Here is a 24,430-nt window from a genome sequence, read left to right on the forward strand (position 1 = left end):
ATCCCTCCTGCAGTGTGTGCGAACCTGGTGAAAAACTACAGGAAACGTTTGACCTCTGTAATTGCAAACAAAGGCTACTGTACCAAATATTAACATTGACATTCTCAGGTGTTCAAATACTTATTTGCAGCTGTATCATACAAATAAATAGTTAAAAATCATACATTGTGATTTCTGGATTTTTATTTTTAGATTATGTCTCTCACAGTGGACATGCACCTACGATGACAATTTCAGACCCCTCCATGATTTTTAAGTGGGAGAACTTGCAAAATAGCAGGGTGTTCAAATACTGTATATTAAGGCTGTCAAAATTAATTTGCAAATTAATTTTAATGACTTAATTTCATTAACGTGCAATTTATGCAGCATGCATTTATTCACGATTTCCTTTCTTCACTCAGATATAAAAAAATGTATAAACTCCACCGGAAAATTCTTTTGCGTCTCAAATCAAATCTCAAATTTTAAGTCTCAAATAAAGCAACAAAATTCACCATGAAGCACACATCCGGCAATTAAAAACTATTAATGTAAAACATAACAAAAGTTCCATTTGGTCTTTAGATAATTTATGTAATTAAATTAAAATCATAATTACATTAAAGAATTTACAAGAATACTTTGTCTTCATGCTCTATGTTAAGTTTGGTTTCACTAATATTTAACATTTGCATAAAGCATCCCTATTAGCATATGCAAATAATGATACAGTATAAGAACTTAAAAAATATTAATTTACGGTACATTTACAACAGTTAAAAAAATGTGCAATTAAGTTGCATTTAATCACAAGTTAAATTATGCAATTATTTCATCGATTGACAGCCCTAATATATATATATATATATATAATTCTACAGGTCTCTTCTTTTCTTCCTTTTTATGAACATACACAAAGAACATTAAGAAGCACAACAAAGCCATCACTATTGAAATCTAAATAGGGGTCGGTGGGGTTTGATGTGTGTAACTTGAGTGCCAATGACTGTGTGGACAAAAGGCAGCCATTTTAGGCACTTCAGTTGCCTGGCTGCTGAGAACAGATGGCCTGTATCCCTGTAACTGAACTCTGGGATTTCTCTTTCCTTGACCCACATCAGTGTTGTGATATTGTATATGTAACAAGTGGTGTTTTCCATGTACATGTTAGTTTGTATTAATAAATAAGAGAATAAGAGTTCTTTGAATAAGAAAATGAGACATGTTACATTAATGTTTGAACTTTACTATGATTTGGGAATATTGCTTTCTACAATTTGGTATAATAAGGGGAAGTGTTTGGTATAATGAATTTTTTACAAATTTTAAAAACATTCAAAGAAAATTGGATTTTGAAAAAGACAGGGCAGTGGATATTTTACATAACCGTTAAAATGAACTATCTGACAGAAGTAGGTCAAATTTGCCTTTTATATTTTATTAAGTATCTTGTAGGAATTTGCTTCAAGGTTATCTCACTACAAACACCACATTGACCAAACAAGTAAAACTTCACTGCTGTGCCTCTTGAGTTGCTTTTACACAATCTTACAGTAAATATTATGGTACATCCCAAAAAAAATTGTTTCATATAGTACATATCTATTTAAATAAAACAATATTTATAAGTAATTTGATGTAAAACTGTTTGCTGATCTTCAGTGTAGCAAAAACCACATTCAATAAATTGGAAAGCACACTGCAGAGTACATACATGATCAGCAGCATATTTTGTGGCTATATGTCTGTAATACTTCACTTTAAGGCTGCTAATATGTGTATTAATGTGTGATTTCTGAAAATCACCAGGCTGACAGTAATATATTTATTTAGATATATTACATATTTCTGCACATAAACAGTTTGATTATTTATTTCTTATTGCCATCTTACTATGCTATTATAAGACTATTACTAATCTACCAAGTGCGGTTTTATGCAACACAAACTAAATGGAATCATAGTCCTTCGTGTCAGTTATTTTCAACAGATACTGCTTTACATACACACATTTGTTTGTAACGTTAAATACTATGTGTTTAATTTCGCACTTTTGAGATGAAAATCCTGAATTTGTTTGATTGAATTCACTTAAAACATTTTATTTGTACAGCACTTTTCGCATAGGCATTGTCACAAAGCAGCTTTACTAAAAACAATATATCAGGATTTATATTTAGGTCCTTGTAATATTGTCTTTTGTCTTATTTTTTTTTAATATTAACATTTAAAAACTGGAACTTTTAGCAACATCTTAGAAGCTGTCGTTTAACTAAAGACAACTTTTAGTTACACCCAGGAATCCTAAACCAACCACTTGATTGTGTATGTCACTCACATACACACACAAATGATCCAGGCTAAAGGACAGTCAAGCCTAGGCTAGTCTGTCTTTTGTAAGACAACATTGTTGGACAGAAACGATTACACAGTGAGGCAGTTTCATGTTTTATTCCATAACGAATAACTGAAGTACAGAATCTGCTAATGGTCTGCTGTTACTGTGAATAAACACAGTCACTCTCATTCTGGAATATATTTTGATTTATTGACAGCAAATTTAAAAAGCAGTAAAAGATCATGTTACATTTACATCATTTTATTTATATCTTTGTTGTAATTTTATTTTCAGGACAGTACGATGATGAAGATCACAGAGAACTCCTTTCATAGTTGTCTAACTGATTTGTCACTCGAATTACATGGTTTTAATCATGACACAAGCATAAATGATCGATTTGAATCCAACCACAATTTTAACAAAGTATAACTGGATCGGGTTCAGGTTCTTTTCGTGAAAAGTTTAGTCATACAACCTCATAAATCCTAAATAAATTCGATCATATATATGTGTAATAGTAGTATAATTGACATTTTTAACTTTCAAAGGGGGTCTCTGACAGGGAAAAAGTTTGAAAACCTCTGCCTTCTAAATTAAAAAGTAGCTCGTTGTCAAGATGTGCACAGTGTAACAGAACAGAAGGGTCTTTGACGCTGCCATTTTGTCGCATACATCACTGTTTCTGGTCTGTGGTCACCTTATTGGTGCTGACCTGCAGGGGACCGCTGCGCATGCGTGAACAGGTTCTCTTTAAAATCCCCCCATAGTGTATAGCAGTAACACTGACAGTCCTCTGATGAAACACGGCCTGTGTGCTGCAGCCAATCAGAGAGCACGCAGAGGACTAGTGGACGTCAACCCTGGCACTTATGGGCAAAACAGTCCGTAAACAACCAATAAGTGGACACAGGATTGGCTACCAATACCTTATGGCTTGTGTAAACGGCACTCTGATTGGTGAAATCCGAACGGGACAGGGAGGGGGCGGCGGAGGGGAGGGGGGGTGACAGAAGAAAAAAAAAAACAAAGATGGCAGTGTAGAGCTAGGGACGAGGTATCGACAAGACCATAGCTAAAAGAGCAGGTTTAATGGTTTTGGTGAGACCGGAGTGTGTGTGAGAGTGTGTAGGTGTGTGTGTGAGTTGGTGCTGGTCGTAAGGTGGAGAGGACGCCCGAACAGGTCGCACTGTCACAGCCGAATAACGGAGTCACCAGCTGGGGAGAACCAAACACGACTTGTTTTGTCGATGCAGGGGAAAGCAGTGTTTCCCAGCGAGCTACACCTAGTCAGCATTTTATCATACTCATATCCAGTCGGAACTTTAGTGAGGCATCACATCGACACCTCGCAGCCCGACACTGAGTCTGTGCTGTTTACTTTGCTTAGACTTCTTGTCAGGGACTCCCATATGAATCGGAGCTTTCTATTACGAAATAGTTTACACACAGACTGGAGGCTGCTCGGCAGATCTTCACATTTCCATAGTGAATTATAATCTTGTGTGTGTGTGTGTGTGCGCGCGCGTGCCTCGTCTCGGCTGGACGCGGATGTCATCGATGGAGGAGCGAGGCGAGGTGGCGGCTGCACCAGGCTCGTCCTCAGCCGGCTTAAGTGTCGGGCCGGAGGCCGTGGCTGCAGGTGCGGGATTATCTGGGATTCAGGAAGAATCTGGCATGCGGAGAGAGGCTTCCGGTTCCGGTTCTGGTCCGGAGACTGATCCGGATGCACCGCCCAAAAAGCGCGTGAGGCTGCAGGAGGGAGAAGCGGGGAAGCTCGAGGAGCGTCTTTACTCCGTCCTGTGCTGCACCGTGTGCCTGGACCTACCCAAAGCCTCGGTTTACCAGGTGATTACTGACACAGCTAAACCACTGTTACTGCATTTTCATTTTATATTCGCAGATCCAGCGGTACAGGCAACAGGGGACACCAGGTTGGATTTTGGGCCCTGTAACAGGTTATTGCACTGGGCCCAATGCCAAGGACACTTTTCATTCCCATGCACCGTTTTTCTTTACATAAGGTTCTCCTGTGCCTCCTGTATACTGAGGGCACTTGAAATTTCCCTCTATAGAGCCCAATCTAAATCAAATACAAGAATCTTTACATAGATCTCATGTTGTTTCCTAAACATTGGGTGCACATTAGATCTGTCATAGTTGATAATTGTGTAGGATTAATGTGACCTGACACACAATACTTTGCTCATTTGTTCATGTAGTTCGGCAACTGCTTTGATCTGTCCTATCTGTAACAGGGTTGCCAGATCTGGGTGATTAACATGGCCAAATGGTTGTTTAAAACCCATCCGAGTTTCTTAACTATCCAGTTTCAAAACTCATAACCCTGTGCATGGCTTCTAATGTCTGCCATGGCATGGCAGTCTTGGCCAAATGTTTAGTAATATACAAATTATAACACAGTTATAAATAATTAAATGTGATATTTTCTACTTTATTTTTAAATGGTCATATTGTCATGATTAAAAGCCAGCTAGAAACAAGAGAACACACAATTGCTGGGAAATATAGAGATTTAAGTTTTACGAACGTTGAATTTACACACTAAAACTGTGGAAACAATCATTTCATGTCAGCAGTTTACATATTGACTGACAGAGCAGGAAAATCATGAACCTGGCAGCAATGTAGTGACCTGACCAGCTGTTCGGCTCAGGGGTAAACATGGCAATTCAGCATCACATGATCCCCTTAAGCCAATCAGTGAGCAGGTCTTATGTCCCCCTCCCCCAGGAATGTTCCTACTGTATCCCTTTAAATGAGGACATTCTTAAACAACTTAAAACCAGCCGTGTTAATCACTTTAAACATTACTGCACACCTACTGATGTACACAGTGCCTCTTTCTTCCAAGCAGCTGACGTCAGTGATCCACTTTACAGCTCTAATAGGCCCAGAGTTTTAAAATGCAATGTTTGTAAGAGGTTAAAAAACTTGTGTGCTCTTATTTTCTATAAACTATATGCAACAGGACACCATGTCTTAAGGTTTGTGATGGAAATATTACACAGATATTCTGTATACTAAATATAGCATGAAATTATGCCAGACTTTATTCTCAGTCTACAAAAAGTGGTTTGTCATCACTTCAATCTTATTGCTTTAAAAATTTAACAAATTCTTAGTAACAGAGAAGGATGTAGAAATCAAGCAACCCTAGAGTTGTCATGCTTTACACTATTCCTTTTAATGCTTTCTATCTTATCTACTCAGATTAACTTGGTAGGCTATTTGTAATATTATCCTCAAAATAAATGCATAAAATCAAACGCATTGTTCATAAGAATAATTATAAGAAGAATAAATAAAAACAGCACTATTTAGTTCTAACGTGTGTTTTTCTGTTCCAATTTAGTTTTTTACTATTGAATTAGTTAAAAGAATGATAAAGATGATCAAGGACATGTCTATACTGTGACCATATCAACAATGCAGAGGTCCTGTTGAAAATAAATGTTATTTGTATTACTTAGTTATGAATTAACATGATTTGTTATATTAATTTAATTATTCTGTGTATGATTTGATTCAAATAATTTATACATGTATCTCAATGTAAACCTAAGTGAGGTTAATCCACACAGCTCCACGTTCAGGTATACCGGATAACATCTCTAATCCATGCTGCAGGCTGGGAAATGAGGAACAAACTTACCAATTTGTAGACCTGCTGCAATAAAGGTCTTATATTGAGTTATTAACTAATATGCTTAGTACATACTAATTAATATACTTAATATACTAACCTTTTAGCTAATATTTAGTTACCTTCAAATAGCCTAAAAGCTATGAGAAATTTGAGGAACTGTAGTGAAAGAGATCTAAGTGATTAACATTATGCTCCATAGCGAAGCCCAAATCCCTCTTGCGTCTTCGTTGTTATATGTTTTGGAGGTTGTCATACATATCATACATATTTAAATTTTTCTTCCTCTTTTTTGCTGGTCCTTTTTTTCAACTTCCTGTCTTCATGTTTCAGAGACGGGCTAACATGTTTATGTGTGTTTATAAGGGTTTGTTGGGTTTCCATGATGCCCCCTAGAGGTTTCAGTGATAGTCAGCCATTTTTAATCATCTTTCTTCAGACTAGAGGAAATCATGCTTCAGGGTGCTTCTTAGTGCTCAGGACCCAGGCAGTTTTGTTATTAGGGTATAACGATTAGCTTTATATATTTTATATGTTTAGGCAGTATTTTGTGTAAAATCATGTTATGTAGTGTAATGTAACTTCTCATAACTGAAACAATTGGATGCACTGTTTGCAGTCTTTTGATTACAGCATGTTTTTGTGTCAGTGTACAAACGGGCACCTGATGTGTGCTGGCTGCTTCATTCACCTGCTGGCAGACGCACGGCTAAAGGAAGAGCAGGCCACGTGCCCGAACTGCCGCTGTGAGATCAGCAAGAGCCTGTGCTGCAGGAACTTGGCGGTAGAGAAAGCTGTAAGCGAACTGCCCTCAGACTGCAGCTACTGCCTTAAACAGTTCCCTCGCTCCGGCCTGGACCACCACCAGTCAGAAGAGTGCCAGGACAGGTACACACAAACACATCCTCACTCAGATGTGTCTTACTGAGTATCGAGCCAAGCCCTCCTCTAATTACAGTGCCTCCGAATTATGTGAATTATGTTTAGTGTTGCTAGTGTGGAGCGTCTCTGATTTCTGCTTGTGGGCTTTGGATAGGCTTACGCAATGTAAGTACAAGCGGATCGGATGCCCATGGCAGGGGCCATTCCATGAGCTCACTGCCCATGAGGTTGACTGCTGCCACCCATCTAAGACTGGCATTGAGCTAATGGGCATCCTGGATGAAATGGATCAGAGCCATCGCCGAGAACTGCAGCTCTATAACAGCATCTTCAGCCTGCTCAGCTTTGAGAAGATCGGCTTCACAGGTACACATGTATAAACACAGCTACTGTTACAGCAAATCATGCAATTATAAACATATTTGACTTCTCAAATATCAGAAAACACACACTGCATGAGAGTAATATTATTATAACAAAGATTATTACAGCTATAACCACTATTAAAAAATACACCCTGCACCTTTTTAAACATATATAGAGGTGCAGTTTAGGCCGTACCGCACAGATGACTTCATCACCCGGCTGTACTACGAGACGCCTCGTTTCACCGTGCTCAACCAGACATGGGTGCTAAAGGCACGTGTCAACGACTCGGAGCGCAACCCCAACCTTTCCTGTAAGCGCACACTTTCCTTCCAGCTGATCCTGAAGAGCAAAGTAAACTCGACGCTGGAGTGTTCCTTCCTGCTGCTCAAGGGCCCGTACGACGATGTGAAGATCAAACCTGTCATCCAGCACCACGTCTTCTCCAACGATGCCAACGAGACGGAGTATGTGCCACTGCCCATCAGCGACAGCGTCGAGTGCAACAAGCTGCTGGCTGCCAAAAACATCAACCTGCGCCTCTTCATCTTTCAGATCCAGAAATAGGTGGAGAATGTAAATGCAAAGGAAGCAAGGGATGGCGAGGAAGGGTGAAGAAGTGACCCTGAACCACACATACCTCGACAAGAACAAGGATGAGAGAGCAAGCTATTTCGAAATGGCCTACATGACCTGCAGTCGCCTGTGTTTGTTTGTGTGCCTGTATGTGGTTAATGGAAATGTTTTCTGACCCTATATGGTCCAAAATGAGTGTCTGTTCATCAACAATCTGACCATTACTGATCTGTCACTTGTTAAAAAAACGGGACAGTCCTGATTAGACACCAACTCCATATTGTATGTGTGGGATTGTGTGCATGCTTGTAAGTATGAATGAGTACGAATGCACAAGATAACCTAATCGAAGCACTACAGACAAGTTGACTATCTCAGCATGAGTGTGTGTGTGTGTGTGTGTGTGTGTGTGTGTGTGTGTGTGTGTGTGTGTGTGTATAGATTCACTTCTGACTGTGAGACACACAGGCTTGTTGGAAACATAATCCAGGAAGCACTGGATGTAATGTTTTTCAAGCAGCCTACAGTTTTAAGCAGTGTTACTTTAGACATCCTGTGGTACTGTATGTGTGTGTGTGTGTGTGTGTGTGTGTGTGTGTGTGTGTGTGTCTATTCAGTGGTTCGCTCCTGCTCAGAACCCTCCTCTCAAAGCTTACACGCACATGCACACAAAAAATCTCAAGCAGAAAATAGGCTGTACCTGCTTTAAATGTATTTTTGTAAAGTGAAGGGAGACATTTTACTTAAGGTACAGCAGGTCAGACAGCCTGGACAAAATGGCCACTGACCTCTGAAAGCAGAGTGGAGTTTGCATGTTTTCAGTTTCTTCTTGGTGTGTTCTTAGGGGCACACATGTTTATCCCAGTAGCATTATAGTCTTGTAAACTAACTTAAGTTCGATATTTTTAACACAACTATTATTTAAGAACCTGTGAAACCTAGCTTTATATCTTATTTAGAGTTCATATTTTCCTCTCTTACTCCTCACACACACAGTCACACATCCCTGTCCGGCTCCATTAACGGCACCAGCTAAGCCATCTTTATTACTTTATTTTAAACCCGCTTCATTACAGTTAGCAACAAAGAATCTACTCACCATAGAAACAGACTGCCCCCTACCTACACACACACCCACACACATCAGAGAGCCAGAAAGGGTTTAATCACATCCCTGTGGGGTTGAACTCGACTGTAACTGATCCGTTTTGACATACTTGAATTCTTGCAGGGGGGGGGTAGAAAGTGTAAAGCTGATCTAGACAATGTGTTCGATATTGAAGAGGCTAGTTTGAACCTGTTTCTGTATTGAAAAAGCTTTTAATTCTCACATTACACTCTGCCTGTATTTGTGCCTTTCTATTAAAGCTCATCAAAACTAAAAGTCTGTGCACTGATTTAGTGTATAAATGTTTGAGAGAGTAAAAGCAGAAAATTATAAATCACTCAGCACAACTGTACACAATAAACAGATTTTTGAAATGTAACAATGGTGCTATAAAGTGGAAAAGTGAGGCACGTTTCTTAAATATTTTTCAAACTCTGCTTGGTTTGAAGGATTGTGTGAGTCCAGATTGGCATCTATCCTGTCTCATGGGCATGAAAGTGAACACATACCAAACCAGGTACGTGTGTTCATTCATTTCATGTCACAAAACTGACACATATTCTTTTTTCTCAAAATGAAGGAAACCTTCATTGCAGCCATAAGACATTTTAAAGAGAGGATAATTTGCTATAATGCACATTTTTGTAGTTTTAATAAGACTGTATTTGTTAAAGACTGATTTTATAACTATTAAAATGATCAGGTTGAGTTGTCTGTGTAATAATGTACAGAATCTACACAGAGATTAGGACGCTAGTTTTCAGCCTCATTTCAAACTATTTATGATTTTCATAAAGAGGCATTGCTAAATATTTGAGAATGAAAATGTAAGATTTAGGGGTTTTTTTTTAAGTTAAAATGTTTGTTTTAAGTAATCCTCATGCATACATGGAAAGTCTTGATTCAAAGTCTTTGTTAGTGAAGATTTGGCAGCTCTTTCCCAGCTTAGTAAAAGGCTATAGCAAAGCTGCATTTTAGTTTATGTATAGTTTCTCTGGTTACCAGTGTTTATTACTCTGTTACAGCTGCATTTTAATTCTGGTTTATTTACGACCTGTTTTGAGAGATTATGTGGTCACTCATATGTTGTGGGGTCCATCCTGGATCTCTGGGTTCTGGCTTTGTGGTTATTGTAGATTTACACATTGTATGATTGCTCTGAATTCTTTTAAATACATTTCTTTACAGCCCATCAGATGGTACTGGAGTGTACAGAGGTCACTTAATCAGATTCAAGCTGCTTTTAATGATGATGTTTTAGTGTTAATATGTATATTTTAGAATTGACCAAAAAAAGCAAATAGTATTTAATGTGGAAGTAAAAATAAGTTTATTCATTTGTATTTACTATTTTATTATAATATTAATACACACATTATTATACATTACAGTGGTAGACACAGCAGTTCTGATGCAACGGGCACAAAATACCATTCACGCATGTCAGAGTATTTAAAATAAATGTGATAAAACAGCATGCGAAATAACAGAAAAGGCTGCATTGTGCTGCTGCTCTGAGTGTAGGTTGTGCTACAGAGTGATTAACACCAAAACAATCACCAGAGTGTGTAGCTGGTGAGTACAAATACTGGGCATTTCTGATAGAGATAGAAGGAGAGACATTTCACGTGAAAAATAACTGGACTACAGTTCTCCTGGTGTGTGTTTCTCAGACCCTATCCTAACTTGTGCTATATTTTGTGTGTGCACATGTATGTGCTAGTACCAACACTGGTTCTGGGTTCTATTGCATGTATTTATGCAATTGGCTGATTGGCAGGTGATGCCCACACTGAGAGGTGGAGGTGGAGAATGATTCAGGGGGTTGCAGTAAACTGACACTCCAGCTGGAGGCCCTACACTCTGATTCTGTCCCACCTGCCTGGAGACCAACACTGTAGAGGGGTAGGACTGCAGTGGTGGTGCCATCTTGGAAATAGAAAAAAGGCAGAGATTAGCATCTGTAACATATTGAGTAATAACCTGGCTCCAGCTGGATGCCGATATGCTCACCTGATAGGCTGTTGAGGAAGGGAAGGAGCCCATGATGCTCTTTTGTGTTTGTGGTACCACTGAAGCTCCCACCATGTTTGAGTAAGCTTGTTGCTGACTGGTTAAGACAGCAGTGTATCCTACGGTAAGGCAGATGAGGAGGTGTGAGGTATTGGGCACAGCTTATTTAATAATTAAAGCAGTGCTTGTCTACTGCCCTCCTCTGGCAAGAGTTTTGTTTGCATTAAGTTGTGAAGAGCAATTCTTCATGAAAATAAAAAATAAGCAAAGATAAATTGAAATAATATATTTTACTAAATGACATAAATTACATATTTACAATATGAGTTTCAATGTTACAAAGTACAATACGAGGGGAACATTAAGAGATGGTAAAGAGATGAGCCTATTATTTAGATGCAAGTATAAATTATAGAATGGCATAATAATAATAATAATAATAATAATAATAATAATAATAATGAAAGTATAAAGAATGTCAGTGATGATTATGTAATACAGTTTCACACTTTTCAATGTTCACATTTTAATGTTTAAAAACTGCTTATTGCTGTATATACATTTGAAAATAACTACTGATAATGAATATTTTCATGTATCTTGGATAACAGAATCTTTTTTTTATATATAAACAAGGTTATAGTTATAAAGATTAAATCTGTGGTTAATGAAATCCAATTAATAAGGGACTCATAATAATATGCACTGCTCAGAGTAAATTTTCCTGCAACTCCCTGTCTAAAAAACAACAAAAACATATTTCCTACCTGCACCTGTCTGTGTGTTGTAACTGGCTGGTCCATACTGCTGGGATGTGTTGGTGCACTGGCCAGGATAACTATACATAGAGGCCTTGGAGAAAAGAAGAATATAAAGATGACATTTGATATGCATTAGATAGGTATTAGGTGCATTGCCTAGCTGCTACATTAGGTGCATTGCCTAGCTGCTACACGTATTTGCCATTTTACCACTTTGTAAATATTTCTATATACTAACTATAGATTTAAATATTCCATCTAATGCTTTGCACAATGTGTCAGAGTCTCTACCAAGTGCTTCATGAGACCACCACAGGAACATCATTGTATACATATTATGTGGATGGTGGACAACATGCAGCATTAGCAGTATTATACTGCTTTGTGTGTATCGGAGATATTTAAGAACTATGTCGACTTATTGGTTACACACCAACCTTATTTTAACTTTACATATGTACAGCTAGAAACTACAAATTAAAAAAATCTGTATTTTTATTAGTGCTCAGTTTTTGGCCACAGGACATTAGTTGGCTGAATATTTAAGATAGTTGGACTGTTTAAAAACTTAATCTGAATTGCTGCACCTGATACACTCACCACCACTACACCTATTCATTACCATGTCAAAGTTGCTGGAACTGACTATTAACTAAAATACTATCAGCTTAATAGTAGCACGTTTCCAATGATGGTTGATTATAGAGGAGCTGAAAATGTGCCTAGCAACAGCTTACAGTAACTGTACATTACATCTACATTACAGCTGTACTTAATAAAAAGGCAAAGAGTATATACACATATATATAATTGGTATACATTATAGAAAATAAGCTAATTCAGTGTATTTAAAATACAAATGACATTTATTCCAATATGATGAGCACCTGATTGCTCTGTTGGCCACAGTTTTGTGTGGGCTGGGTTGCAGGCATAGCCAGTGTCATTCCTGAGCTCATATAGCCATCTGCAGCATAGGGTGGGGCATAATTCTGTTGGGGTTGTGTGTAGTTGTGAGTGGGTGGAGCTCCATGCAGGTAGTAGGTGGACAGGTCTGATGTTTCACCTAAAGATTGATGGCTTAATGTCACGTGACTGAACTGAGATGAAAGGTCTTCCCTCTGTGGAGAGAACAGCTTTTCTGTTCGTTATATCAGCGTTAAGTATAAATCATTAGTGCATAATATTGACTGCAAAGATGTAGACCAATCTAGACATAAATGCTTACTTACACTCTGCTCTGGAGTGTGGAACTGTGAGGGAGAGACTGCTAACACTTGCTGTGGAGGAAAGTAGGTCACGGACGAGTATGGAACCTGGGGGATAGAGAGAGATGAAATCTGTGTTCAGAAAAATATTATTGTTTTATACTCTTTGCAACTTCATTAAAGGAAACAAATATTTTCTTAACACTTTTAATGATAAAAACTCATAGAAATGAATACACATAAATCCCAAAACCCACCAATGGATCCAGACATAAACTCTTCACTGTCATAATTACATACATGATATATAAGCAGAGTTCACCATAGTTACAAAATAATTTATAGTAAGTACATACTGAATAATATGCTGTATATTAAAATGGATATCTAAACAACAAGTAGAAATGTTATAACAATAATGTAATCTGTCAGTGGCTTAAAGGCAGTAAGGCAGAGTGTGTACTTTAATTCAAAATTCATTAATATTATTTTTATTATTAGTAGTAGTAATATTACCAATATTATTGTTATTAATATTATTATTATTATTATTATTATTATTATTATTATTAACAACAACATTAATAATATAATAATAATTATAATAATAATAATATTAATAACAAAGTCTAAGCTTTAATTCCATTACTTTATACTCATATTAAAGGGAACCTATCCTATATTAATGTTATTTCATGGAAAAGATCACTGTTGTGGTCTGGTCCTAAAGCAATGGATTAACTATAAAAAGCTGGCTTTCACCAGTGCAGGACTGTGATTTGGGTGTGGGGTCCACACACCTGTCAATCACCCATCAATCATCAAACATACTCATTTAAAGACCAATTGAAAAACATAATTACTATTTTCGATTGAATACCTGAAGAGAAATCTAAGAGACCACTAGTGCTGAACAAATGAACAGGAAATCAAGTTAAAAGATAGAAATAGTTTACTGGCCATTTGAGGGCATCAAAGACATTTATGCTTCACAATTTAACTATTGTGTTCTGCACTAACCTTCCACTTTATTAGGAACACCTCTGTACCTGCTCACTTGTGCAAGTATCTATTAGCCAATAGTTTGGCAGCAGGGCAATACATAAAACTAAGTAGATACATGTTTAGAGCTTCAGTTACTGTTTACATCAACTTTAACTGTGATGAGTGCTGGGCTTGAGTGTTTCAGAAACAGCTAATCCTCACACAAAACAGTGTATATATAGAATGTGTAAATAATACATAAAAGGTTGCAATTCCACAGTCGATTAATGAGGATTATGAATTTTGACAATCCCGGTCTACCTGTGAAAGAGACTGGCTCATCACTGGTTGCTGCTGAGGTTGGGGAGGGGGTGCGGGCTGCGGCTGCGGCTGCATTGTGTTTAGCTGATTGCTCGATGGTGGATTGTAAACTGCTGGAGTTCCATCGGGATTCAAATATGGCTGTCCTAAATCAACAGGCACATGCTCAGTATTTCAGCATCACAGATATGCATTGCTTCATTCAAATCCACTGCTGGGTCCTTGAGCAAGGCCCGTTGCCTCCAACTGCTCAGTTGTATAAATGCAGGAATTGTAAGTCACTCTGGGTAAGTGCATCTGCCAAATGCCATAATTATGAATATAAGCGTTTAGTGTGTGTGTATACTGTATCTCTCTATACCTGTGTTTGGGTTGAGTAGGATAGTCCCAGGAAGTATAGACGACTCTGGTGGCACCAGAACATAGGCAGAGCTGTTACTGGCTGTTGCCTCTGTCAATGGAATGAATGTTCTTAATAATTATATTATTTATTGATTTTTTATTACAGGTAGAACTAGTTCATCTGAAATTGAATGAAGAATTTCTCGTACCAGGGATGCAGAGTTTGGTATTTTTGTCAGACTGTGAGAGTGTTGGTTTAGAGCTCCAGGTAGAACTGTCGGAGTCAGTGCTGCTCCAGGGTCGAGGGTCATTCCAGTGACAATCCAGCTCAAAGCTGCTCTGTCTGCTGCCTGACAGCTGGCCTGAACCGTCCCTGGTAGCCCTGCACACAAATACAAGCTACTGCTAATCTCTTTCAAGTAAATACAACTAATATTGAGTAGACACGTACACAGAAAGTACAGTAGCTTGTACACATGGATAGGCAATGAATATAACTGACAGAAAATTAGATTTCCACAATTGGAATTTGTATATGAATTTATAAATTGTATGAATATTAAGAATTATTCATGCATTGATCTTCAGTAACTGCTTTAATCTGGTCAGAGTTTTGGTGAATCTGGAGCCTGTTCCAGAAAAACTGGGAGCAAAGCAGGAATACATTTAGGATGAAACACACACATACACACACGAAAACATATCACATATTCACACACACTCACACATAGAGCAATTTAGCTGGTTTTTACTGGTGTGTTTTTGAACAAAAACAGACAACCATCTTCCATTAATAATTCATGTTTATTCTCTCTTCAGGTCCTGATTTATTAGACAAACTGTGTGTGTGTGTGTGTGTGTGTGTGTGTGTGTGTGTGTGTGTGTGTGTGTGCGTGTGTGTGTGTGTATGGTGCCCTGCCTTGGACTGGCATTGAACAGTTTTTTCGGAAGAGGATCTATATTCCATAGAAATGGATTTAAGTGTGCACTGTAGAATGTTACTCATCAGTTCAGAAGGGATTTTCTATGTTTCACACTAACCTAAAGAGCTGTCTTCTCCTTTGAGTCTCACTGTACATATTACAGCAGTCCTCTGGACCTCTGCAGGCATCAGAAGAAAGAGAGAGAGCAGGAGAAAGTGAGAGTGTAACACGAGATATCTGTGCACTGACACGGTTGCAGGGTTTCATCTAACATTTCATCTTCTTGTTAATAATAATGTTCCTGTTAATAATGGAACAAACATTTCATGGAATGATGAATGGAATTTATCTTCTGAATGATGCCAACAAACATCTATAGAAGGTACCAAGCAAAATTTACCTGGTCTCAATGTAAACAGTCTGAGCAGGACAGGACGGCTAAAAAAGAAAGAGTATTTTTAGGGTGGTGTGTACTTTGAAACTAAAGTATATTGGACATTCATGTTCACTCACATCCTGAGAGAAGATTCTCTCTCTGACTCTCTGATACTCCTCTTCTCTCTCCTCAAAAGATTTACTCCTCATTTGCTCTTTTAGCCATGGCACCCTCAGCTACAACAATACATCAGAATAAAACCATCATGAACTGGTGACACATAGAGCTAACTGCGGACCATAGGATGCATTTGAGAGTTGGAAGCTAAATATTGCGCATAGTTTGGCACACTAGTATTTGTGGGCCTGCGTCACAAAGTCAGTGTGTTTAATCGGTCAGAGCCTTGTGGAAGAGTGAACTGTTTACCCGCTTATCCAAAGAAATTAGGAAAAGAGAGAGAAATTGTATCAGCCAAAAGCAAACAATGTTAAAAATCATGTTAAAAATTATTTGCAGTAGTTATGACTTTTTTGAGTGTGCAAGCACAGTGTTTTATTTGCACAAATATCATATATTCATTTGTGAAGCTTTTTGTAGGAAAGCATTTATTCAATATTTATGAAAGAGCACTCGAGTATCAGTGCTTTATAATGATCAGTAGTGTTCCACCTCAGTCTTTAGGACAGAGGAGTTTGCAGTTTCTTTCGGTAATATGACAAGTTGTTATTTCTCATGAACTTCAAGAGCGAGAGAAAAAAGAGATTGCGAGAAAATGACTGCTGGGTTGTTAAAACCTTTTTGATGGACACTCACAAAGAGAATGAAGAGTCATTCTTTAATATAAGGATACAATGAACACTATATATTCATCTCTGAAATGGTCTACACAGCACGATACATCGTAATTTATTTCACACTTATTTCTTTTCACACAGGATCTGAACAGTGCACAACTGTTGGATTTGTGGTGTGTTCAAGAGCAACTTTTCACAGAAGATGGAATGTAACAACCAGTTGTGGTTGGTGCAAGGTTCTACATTTAAACAGGGCTCTCACATAACGTTTGAGATGGTTCTGATAACGAACACATGTACAAGTATGTATATGTGTTTGTGTGTATACCTGGCTGTCCTCTTTCTCCTGGCTATTGTCTCTCTTTAGTATTGACCTTTTTTCTTCAGTTCTCTCATCCTGGACATGTTCAGCAAACCGTTGCTCTGGACTAAGAAAAAAAACCCACTTATCAATACATTATTACATACACTCACATTTACACTAAACTAAACTAAACTGTTGTATAAACACACATTCTGGAGTTGCATGTTTTGTTGATAATGACAGCTTTTCCACTGTGGTCCACGTTGTGTTCCAGCCCAAAATATGCTGCAACTCTGTGAACCAGCATCCTGTGATAAGATGACATCTGAGGAAACTTCTTGTAAGAGCTGCAGCAGAAAAGCACGATATAAATTTAAAAATGAAGCTGCTTTGTGTATTATTTAGTATTATAAGCGTGTTATATGGTGTATTAAACGAGTACAGTCTTACCAGTTATCTTTCATGAAGTCAGTCATGTCTTGCTCCAGTTTCAACAGCATCAATCTGTCCCTGCAGAACAAAAAACAGGAAAAGGTATGTTTTGTTGAATGAAAAAAAAAGAAAAGAAGGCCACACACATACACACACACACACACACACACATTACCTTGGACTACTCCTTAAAGTAGTAATCAGAAACTCTTCCAGATCAATGCCTGTTGAGTCTGTGTACTCTAGACTTGGTTCTAAAACATATACAAATACAAGTCATTTACATTGTGACACCATGTAACACTATACATTACGTGACACTCTCTCTCTCTCTCTCTCTCTCTCTCTCTCTCTCTCTCTCTCTCTCTCTCTCCCTGGCACTTGTTCTTGCACATGGAAAAAGACCAAAAAAAAAAACACATGCTTTCAGACCCACACACACTACTGACCTTTGGTTAAGCTTGGATTTTTCACGGTATTGCCGTCCTTGCATTGTTCCTGTTGCTCTTCTTCACACTTGGAAGTGTTGATGGTCGGTGCATTTTCACTTTCAGGCCCCTACAGGACACAAGCACACACTCACTGTTTCACTTGGCTCACCGATCTCATTGTAGCTGGCAGAATTTAAATGAACTGGTCAAAATGATCAACATTTGGTGGGCAATCTTTATCACTAGATGATCATGTTAAACTAAATGTGATTATATCACTGTAATACATACACTGTGGTGTGTAAAGTATATTTAGAGAGCAGTAGTTATGGTGCGAGATCGTAGGTTAACTATGCCACTTTAGACACTAAGACAGAAAAGCTGTGTACTGTTTTAATATACTGTTTAGAATAATAGTATACGGGACACAGAACTTATTATATGAAGTCTTTTGGGTAGTTTCCCATCGAGCAAACCTACAACCTGTTAGCATGTCAGCTGTCTGCGGTAGACTTTGTGGTTTTTTGAAGTGCAACTTTTCACAGAAAACATGAATCAGTCTTCATTGTAATGTGAGGGGCCTTACACCTGCAACCTGAAACCAGACTTAGTGATGGAGATATTGTGTTTTGTATTCTCACCTTGCTGCTTGGTTCAGTCGGTGCATCATCACACACAGCTGCACTCCGGATTAGTTTCCCTTTGGCCTGAAGTAAAACTTACAATGATTAAACAGCACATAATTCATCATTTTATTTACAAATTCACATGCAGGCATTCAAGACCATACCCTTCCTTGATTTAGTGTAAGAGAACAACATTTGTAAAGAACTCTGCAAAACATTCTACATCACTTTTCTTCATGTCAAGACGTAGAGACACTGGTGTTAAAATTGGGTCAACCCTCAACCTGTGCAGTTTAACATGATCTAAGAGGTTTTCTCAACTCTACTCTAACAGACTAATTGTCCTTTATTCAGTTTTATGCATTCTAACCACATACACACGAGTTACATCACAAAGAGTTTTATAATCCGCTGATCAGGTAGAGAGTTGCTAAACCAAATAGATATCTGGTGTTCTACAGGAATTCTTTTGAGCAGTATTGTTATTGAAAGTCTATCAGTAAATCTTTAATTTTTTTCGTTTCACTTTAGATACATCTACAATATTGATCTCTGCAATAAGATTACTTTTACGAAGTGGAGATTTTGATATTCATTAAGTGTACCTAATGTCAGCCTACCTTGTGATTTCTTTTAAGCTGCCCTTGGACTTCATCTGTCCTCAACTGTTCAGAAAAAAGAAAAAGAATGAGCTGATGTTCATTAGAGGAAAGGAAGAGCAGACAAGGCATAAGATATAAAGCCATATAATGAAAGACAATGCTGGAAAATCAGGACATTGTCACCTGCTCATCCACCGAATGGCAGCCATGGCAATCCTTCTCCTTCATTTCCAAGGTGCACGATGAAGGTGGTGTCCCTGTCTCCACGATAGACTCTGGGAGTATCTTTTTCTCTTCAGTTTCTACATCACACATCTTGACAGTTAAAGGTTCACGAATTATAAAAGCTATCAGTCATTTATCCCATAACTGACTGTGGTACACGTCAGTTGTTTCTTCTCCTCGGTCGCAAGACAAATTGAAAGATTCACTCCTTTCTTTGAAGGAGCTGTGTAACAAAGACAAGAAAAAGCACAAGAAGCAATAGAGACTTAAACACAGAGAGATTTAATTTCATCTATTACATTATGAGATTACATCATACAACAGATACATTATTTATAAATCAATGTGATTGGTCAGTGGTTGCAATTATCATACGCATAGTGTTAGTAAGACAGAAACTATGTGCCAAACTGTATATTATCCTGATAAACAGTTCCTCACCATGTCAAGAAAAAAGTGTGACGTATTTTTTTGGCATACAATTTCTTTATTGATGCTTTGGGAATTTCCACACAGCATTCTACCGAGCAAACTCAACACTAACACAAAATGATGTAAAAAAGCTAAAATATCCAACTGCTAAACAGCAAACACATTTTCTGAAAGACAAAACTTTATAGTGTGTAACGATATGTAAAAAAGTCTGCGATCTCTAACTGCTTTCTTAGTCTACATAGCACATTTATTTTACACCCGCATTGAGAACACAGATGAGTACATCAGTAAATAATATAATGAATCAGCATTTTTTAAGCTCAGATATTAAACAGGTTACAAAGCTTTGGATTTCAAGGAAGAAATCTGAAACCTCTTTCTGCCATCACAGTGAAACGTCTTTTTCTTCCTTATATTGATAGTCAGACAAGCTGAATTTTGGGACTTGAATCTACTCAAGACATTGTGGGTTTGCTCTGAATGTTCATGTGTATGGGTTCTAAAGATATGGGTTGAGTTTAAAAGCCAGAAGAAAAACATGAAAAGTATTAAAAAATGACATATTATTAAAGTAAATATCATCTATACTCTGTCACATAGACACTCCAGATTAATACAAAATTAACTTGCATTAATAAAGTGTACGTTCCCAGGTTATTCCCAAAGCCTGGAGATCCAGAGACTCAAACTGGAAACCTAGGTTATAAAATAAATCCCTGATATATATATATACATATATACATATATTTCAAGTGATGTGATGTAAGTAATGTATTATGTCAAATCACATAACATCGATTCTAACACACGTGTGTGTGTGTGTGTGTGTGTGTGTGTGTGTGTGTGTGTGTGTGTGTGTGTTAGAATAGATGTTCTGTGATTTGACATAATACATTACTTACATCACATCACTTAAAATGAGACAGTTTACAAATGAAGGCATTTGTTCTCCATTTCGAAAACCTCAGCAGCACATATGGCCACTTTGCTCCTCACCTCACCCTGGACTGCCAGGAAGTCATATGGAGAATGAATTCAGCCTCCACCGATATGCCTGTGATATCTCATAACCACATCACTTCTATAATCTCTCTCTCTCTCTCTCTCTCTATTTAGGAAGTGAACAGGTGCCACAGTGTTTGTGTGTGTGTGTGTGTGTGTGTGTGTGTGCGTGCGTGCGTGTGCGTGCGTGCTAGCTGAGAGATCTATCTAAAAGACTATGTGATCACAGGAAAGAGGAAGAGAACGGTAAGACCGGCTACAGACACGTGATGACGGTGTGTTTGATGTGAAGCTCAGAATTAAATGGCGTCGCATTCCGGCTTATGGTCGGCGCGTGCTATATTTGTATGGCCGTGACGCACACCGATCCGAGCAGCTGCACTCTGTAAAAAGCCCCCCAAAGAGCCTCTGGTCTGCTGTTCAACACGGACACAATACGGTCCAGTCTCCAGTGCAGACCTTCACTAACTTTACTAACAAGTAAGTGGCCCTACATATAGATTGTCAACCCCATGATAACAGCTTTATCTCCCACGTGACCGCTTCACTTCACTGTACATCAGCTCAGCAAATTACTGTATAACAAATTTAAAAAAAACTTTTTTTGCTGTGCAAAACTGGCCTTAGACTTTTTTTTAATCTGAAATAATCCATTAAAATGTCCATCATTAATTGGCTCCTGATGTGTTCGCTTCCAGAACCCAAATATTCTGATGAATTTTCATATAATCAGCAGGTTTCAGAGTTTATTACAATCACAATGAGATCTAAACTGTTATTATTTAAGCAGGTTTCTATCATTCCAGATTACAAATTCAGATTAAGTAATGAGGGATTAGTAGATTGGCATCAGTTTAATGCATTGCATGCAGATTAGAAGTGTCAGAACTAAATTCAGATGTGAACTATCAGAAATAAACACACCGTTTTCTTGTTTGCAGTAATTTTGAAACAATCCTACAAGTGAATCCATTCAAAACAACACGTCTTACCGTGGGATCAGTCAGGAGTCAGGAGCACTGCAGAGCTAAGTGAGATACCGGGTATGACAGCTCGAGGAACTGAGCTGTCCGAGTTTGTTCTGTTTGTGACAGCGCTTTCAAGACCCAGCGCTTTCAACACGACCCAATAAATACACGCGCGCACACACGCACACGCGCGCGCACGCACGCACGCACGCGCGAATGCGGGTGCACGCGCGATACAGCGAAACACTGCGCAGTCAAGTGCACCTGTCAGACAAAAGGAAACGGAAGAGTGAAAGAAATGAACAAACGAGAGTGCTGGTTCACTACAAGGCTTTTGCCCGAGTAAACTACAGACACACAGTTCAGTGTTTGCTCTCTGATTAAATATCAACTTATTCCTCAGGACTGTGGCTGCTGCAGATATAAGAAGGCGTCTCTTTGGCAAGTCTGATTATTATATGGAAAAGTAACAATGCAGCTCCAAACACACTGCAAACGCCATCACACACACAAAGTGGTTGCCACCAAACCCCAAACACCTGTTAGATGTGGAGCTGTCAGAGTCTCTCAAACCCCCACTTTTCTTACACTTCACGGAAACCCACCAGTGCACTTGCAGCATGCATGGTTTTTTTTCTTTTTTGTGAAGTTTGTGCAATGAAGGACAGAAATATGAAATCATTAAAGGGAAGATGTGATGTTTATCCCATCAGTGTTTAAGAAGCTTCCACATGAGCTAGTGATGACACATTTTTTCCTGTTACCTTATTTCTGTGTGTGGGTGTGTGTGTGTGTGTTTGTTTGTGTGCAGCAAGGCCATGAGAGTTTTTGTGGCACCATATGCAATGTTTCTATTTGAACATGGCAGCAGAACATGGAATACCATAAAGGGGACGGGGCTTGATCCAGGGCCCAGAACATGACAACACCCTGCAGCATGAGCCCAAATAGACTGATGAAGTGTGCGGTGGGGAAGGGCCTCGTATAAGCTTCTCAGGGGTTTGAGTACTTCTGCCCTCACCCATGTGTGCCAGTAAATTTCCCGAATGAACATAAACATAAGCCAGTGTGGAAAAGGGAGATGTCTTTCTGAAGAACAGACAAGCACAGGTGTGACACGAGTTCACCTCACATTTTTTTCATTACTAGAACTACTATCAAGTAGCAACACACAGCACAGCAAGCATGTCCTTCGAGGTAATAGTTCCTTCCTGTAAGAAGGGCAGAACAACAAAATAACAAACCCCCTAAAAACCTTAATCTATACTCTTCTTTAATTTGTTAACTGTCATAGAACTTGACAGCTTTTCTTAGTCCATTCACAAAATATATCTATATCTTTTATCTATATCCAAACAAGAAACTATATACACAGAAGAGTGGAATGAAGAAACCATTGAGACCAATTAATATCAGTACCATGTCTAAATATTGTATGATTACATGGTTGAGAAATACTTGTATGATTTATACAGTTGAGTATATATATATATATATATATATATATATATATATATATATATATATATATATATATATATAAAAATCAACCTGTTTAAATGTTGAACTGCTGACACATGGCCAGAGACTGTTGGCTGCATTTACTGTAAATGACCCCTGAGCTTGCATCCTCCTAGGAATAAAATGTCCAGACTAGCACATGCCTAATATATGCGCACATGCATCACTCTCTCTCACACACACACACACCCTGGCTTGTCTGTCAAGAGTTTTAAACTACATGCCTCATTTGAGACCTTGAGCCAGGATTTTTGTTATTTAACCACACACACACACACACACACACACACACACACACACACACACACAAGCTGGAGAGTTAGCGCTTCTGTGGTGACACTTTCCTGTATAGTGTATTTGTGCGTCATCTACGAGATATCATGGTTTCTAAAAGGTTAAGAGGTCACACTGGTTAAAGACATACAGAACTGGCCCATTATCAACAATGTAGCTAGCACCTGCCTCTCCTACCCTCCTACTCTTAAACATACACGTATGCATACACACACACCGCATCCATCAGTAAATCTCTCAGCAGATCTATAGAGTATTCCCTTTTCAGATAGTTACAGTAAGCACAGGGCGAGGCGGAGAAAGACAGTTCATTTAAACACCTGCGCTTTTATTCCACATTTGGTAACTGACAGAGGGCTCGGACTGTAGCCTTGTCACCAGGAAATAACGTGGCGTGTTGTTAACTAACATGACGGGCACACAACAGACATGCAGAGAAGCTACTAAACCTTCTGTTTCTTCTTGAACTAGGGCAAATTTAGAACAGTCATTATATCCTCTAAATAATGCGAAATGCAAGTAATGACAAATTATATATATATGTCTTGTCTCACAGCCCCAGGGACCGGTGTTCAGTTCCAAGTAGGTAACTATGGTTCCTCAGGGTTTTCTGGTTTCCTCCAATTCACCACAAAAATGTCATTAAGTGGACTTGGTAAATTTAATTGCACCTAAATATGAATGTGTATGTGCACAAGATCCTATGATAGACTGGTGTGCCATCAAAGGTGTATTTCTACTTCATGCCATGCTCCTAGGATATGTTCCAAATCACTCATGACCATTCCATATATGTTTTATCCTGACGAGGATAAATTGTTTAGTAGCAGTGAGTTTATAAGCAAGAGGACCACTTTCTTGCAGTGCAACTGCTAGTTTATTTTAGAAATCAGTTTACATTCTCTTTTACATTTGTAATTTTACAAGACGTGGCTGGATCAGATGGTGG

The 24,430-nt window shown here is 38.3% G+C and overlaps 2 protein-coding genes across 6 annotated transcripts; one reads left to right on the top strand and one right to left on the bottom strand.

Annotated features, from left to right (window-relative positions):
- Positions 1-3,320: 3,320 nt before the first annotated feature.
- Positions 3,321-9,195, top strand: cyhr1 (cysteine/histidine-rich 1). The gene is made up of 4 exons (XM_046834905.1): positions 3,321-4,168; positions 6,637-6,875; positions 7,024-7,235; positions 7,411-9,195. The coding sequence occupies exons 1-4, from the start codon at positions 3,872-3,874 to the stop codon at positions 7,800-7,802; spliced, it is 1,140 nt and encodes a 379-aa protein (XP_046690861.1). The 5' UTR covers positions 3,321-3,871; the 3' UTR covers positions 7,803-9,195.
- A 1,030-nt stretch (positions 9,196-10,225) lies between these two features.
- On the bottom strand, positions 10,226-23,110 carry arpp21 (cAMP-regulated phosphoprotein, 21). 5 transcript variants are annotated; one of them, XM_046834901.1, is made up of 21 exons: positions 21,691-23,110; positions 19,220-19,484; positions 19,055-19,099; positions 18,450-18,515; positions 17,827-17,935; positions 17,553-17,631; positions 17,396-17,455; positions 17,155-17,292; positions 16,970-17,069; positions 15,985-16,083; positions 15,872-15,909; positions 15,590-15,649; positions 14,758-14,930; positions 14,568-14,657; positions 14,207-14,352; positions 12,926-13,009; positions 12,581-12,814; positions 11,700-11,784; positions 10,933-11,051; positions 10,615-10,848; positions 10,226-10,545 (listed from the first exon to the last, which is right to left on the bottom strand). In XM_046834901.1, the coding sequence occupies exons 2-20, from the start codon at positions 19,349-19,351 to the stop codon at positions 10,639-10,641; spliced, it is 2,067 nt and encodes a 688-aa protein (XP_046690857.1). In that variant the 5' UTR covers positions 19,352-19,484; positions 21,691-23,110; the 3' UTR covers positions 10,226-10,545; positions 10,615-10,638. The 5 variants fall into 5 exon arrangements, with proteins under 5 accessions (XP_046690857.1, XP_046690859.1, XP_046690856.1 ...); XM_046834903.1 differs by having other exon boundaries at positions 10,226-10,848; positions 19,220-19,351; XM_046834900.1 differs by having other exon boundaries at positions 10,226-10,848; positions 21,691-23,109.
- Positions 23,111-24,430: the final 1,320 nt, after the last annotated feature.

The sequence above is a fragment of the Silurus meridionalis genome, chromosome 22 (genome assembly GCF_014805685.1).
Source record: "Silurus meridionalis isolate SWU-2019-XX chromosome 22, ASM1480568v1, whole genome shotgun sequence".
NCBI classification, from domain to species: Eukaryota; Metazoa; Chordata; class Actinopteri; order Siluriformes; family Siluridae; genus Silurus; species Silurus meridionalis.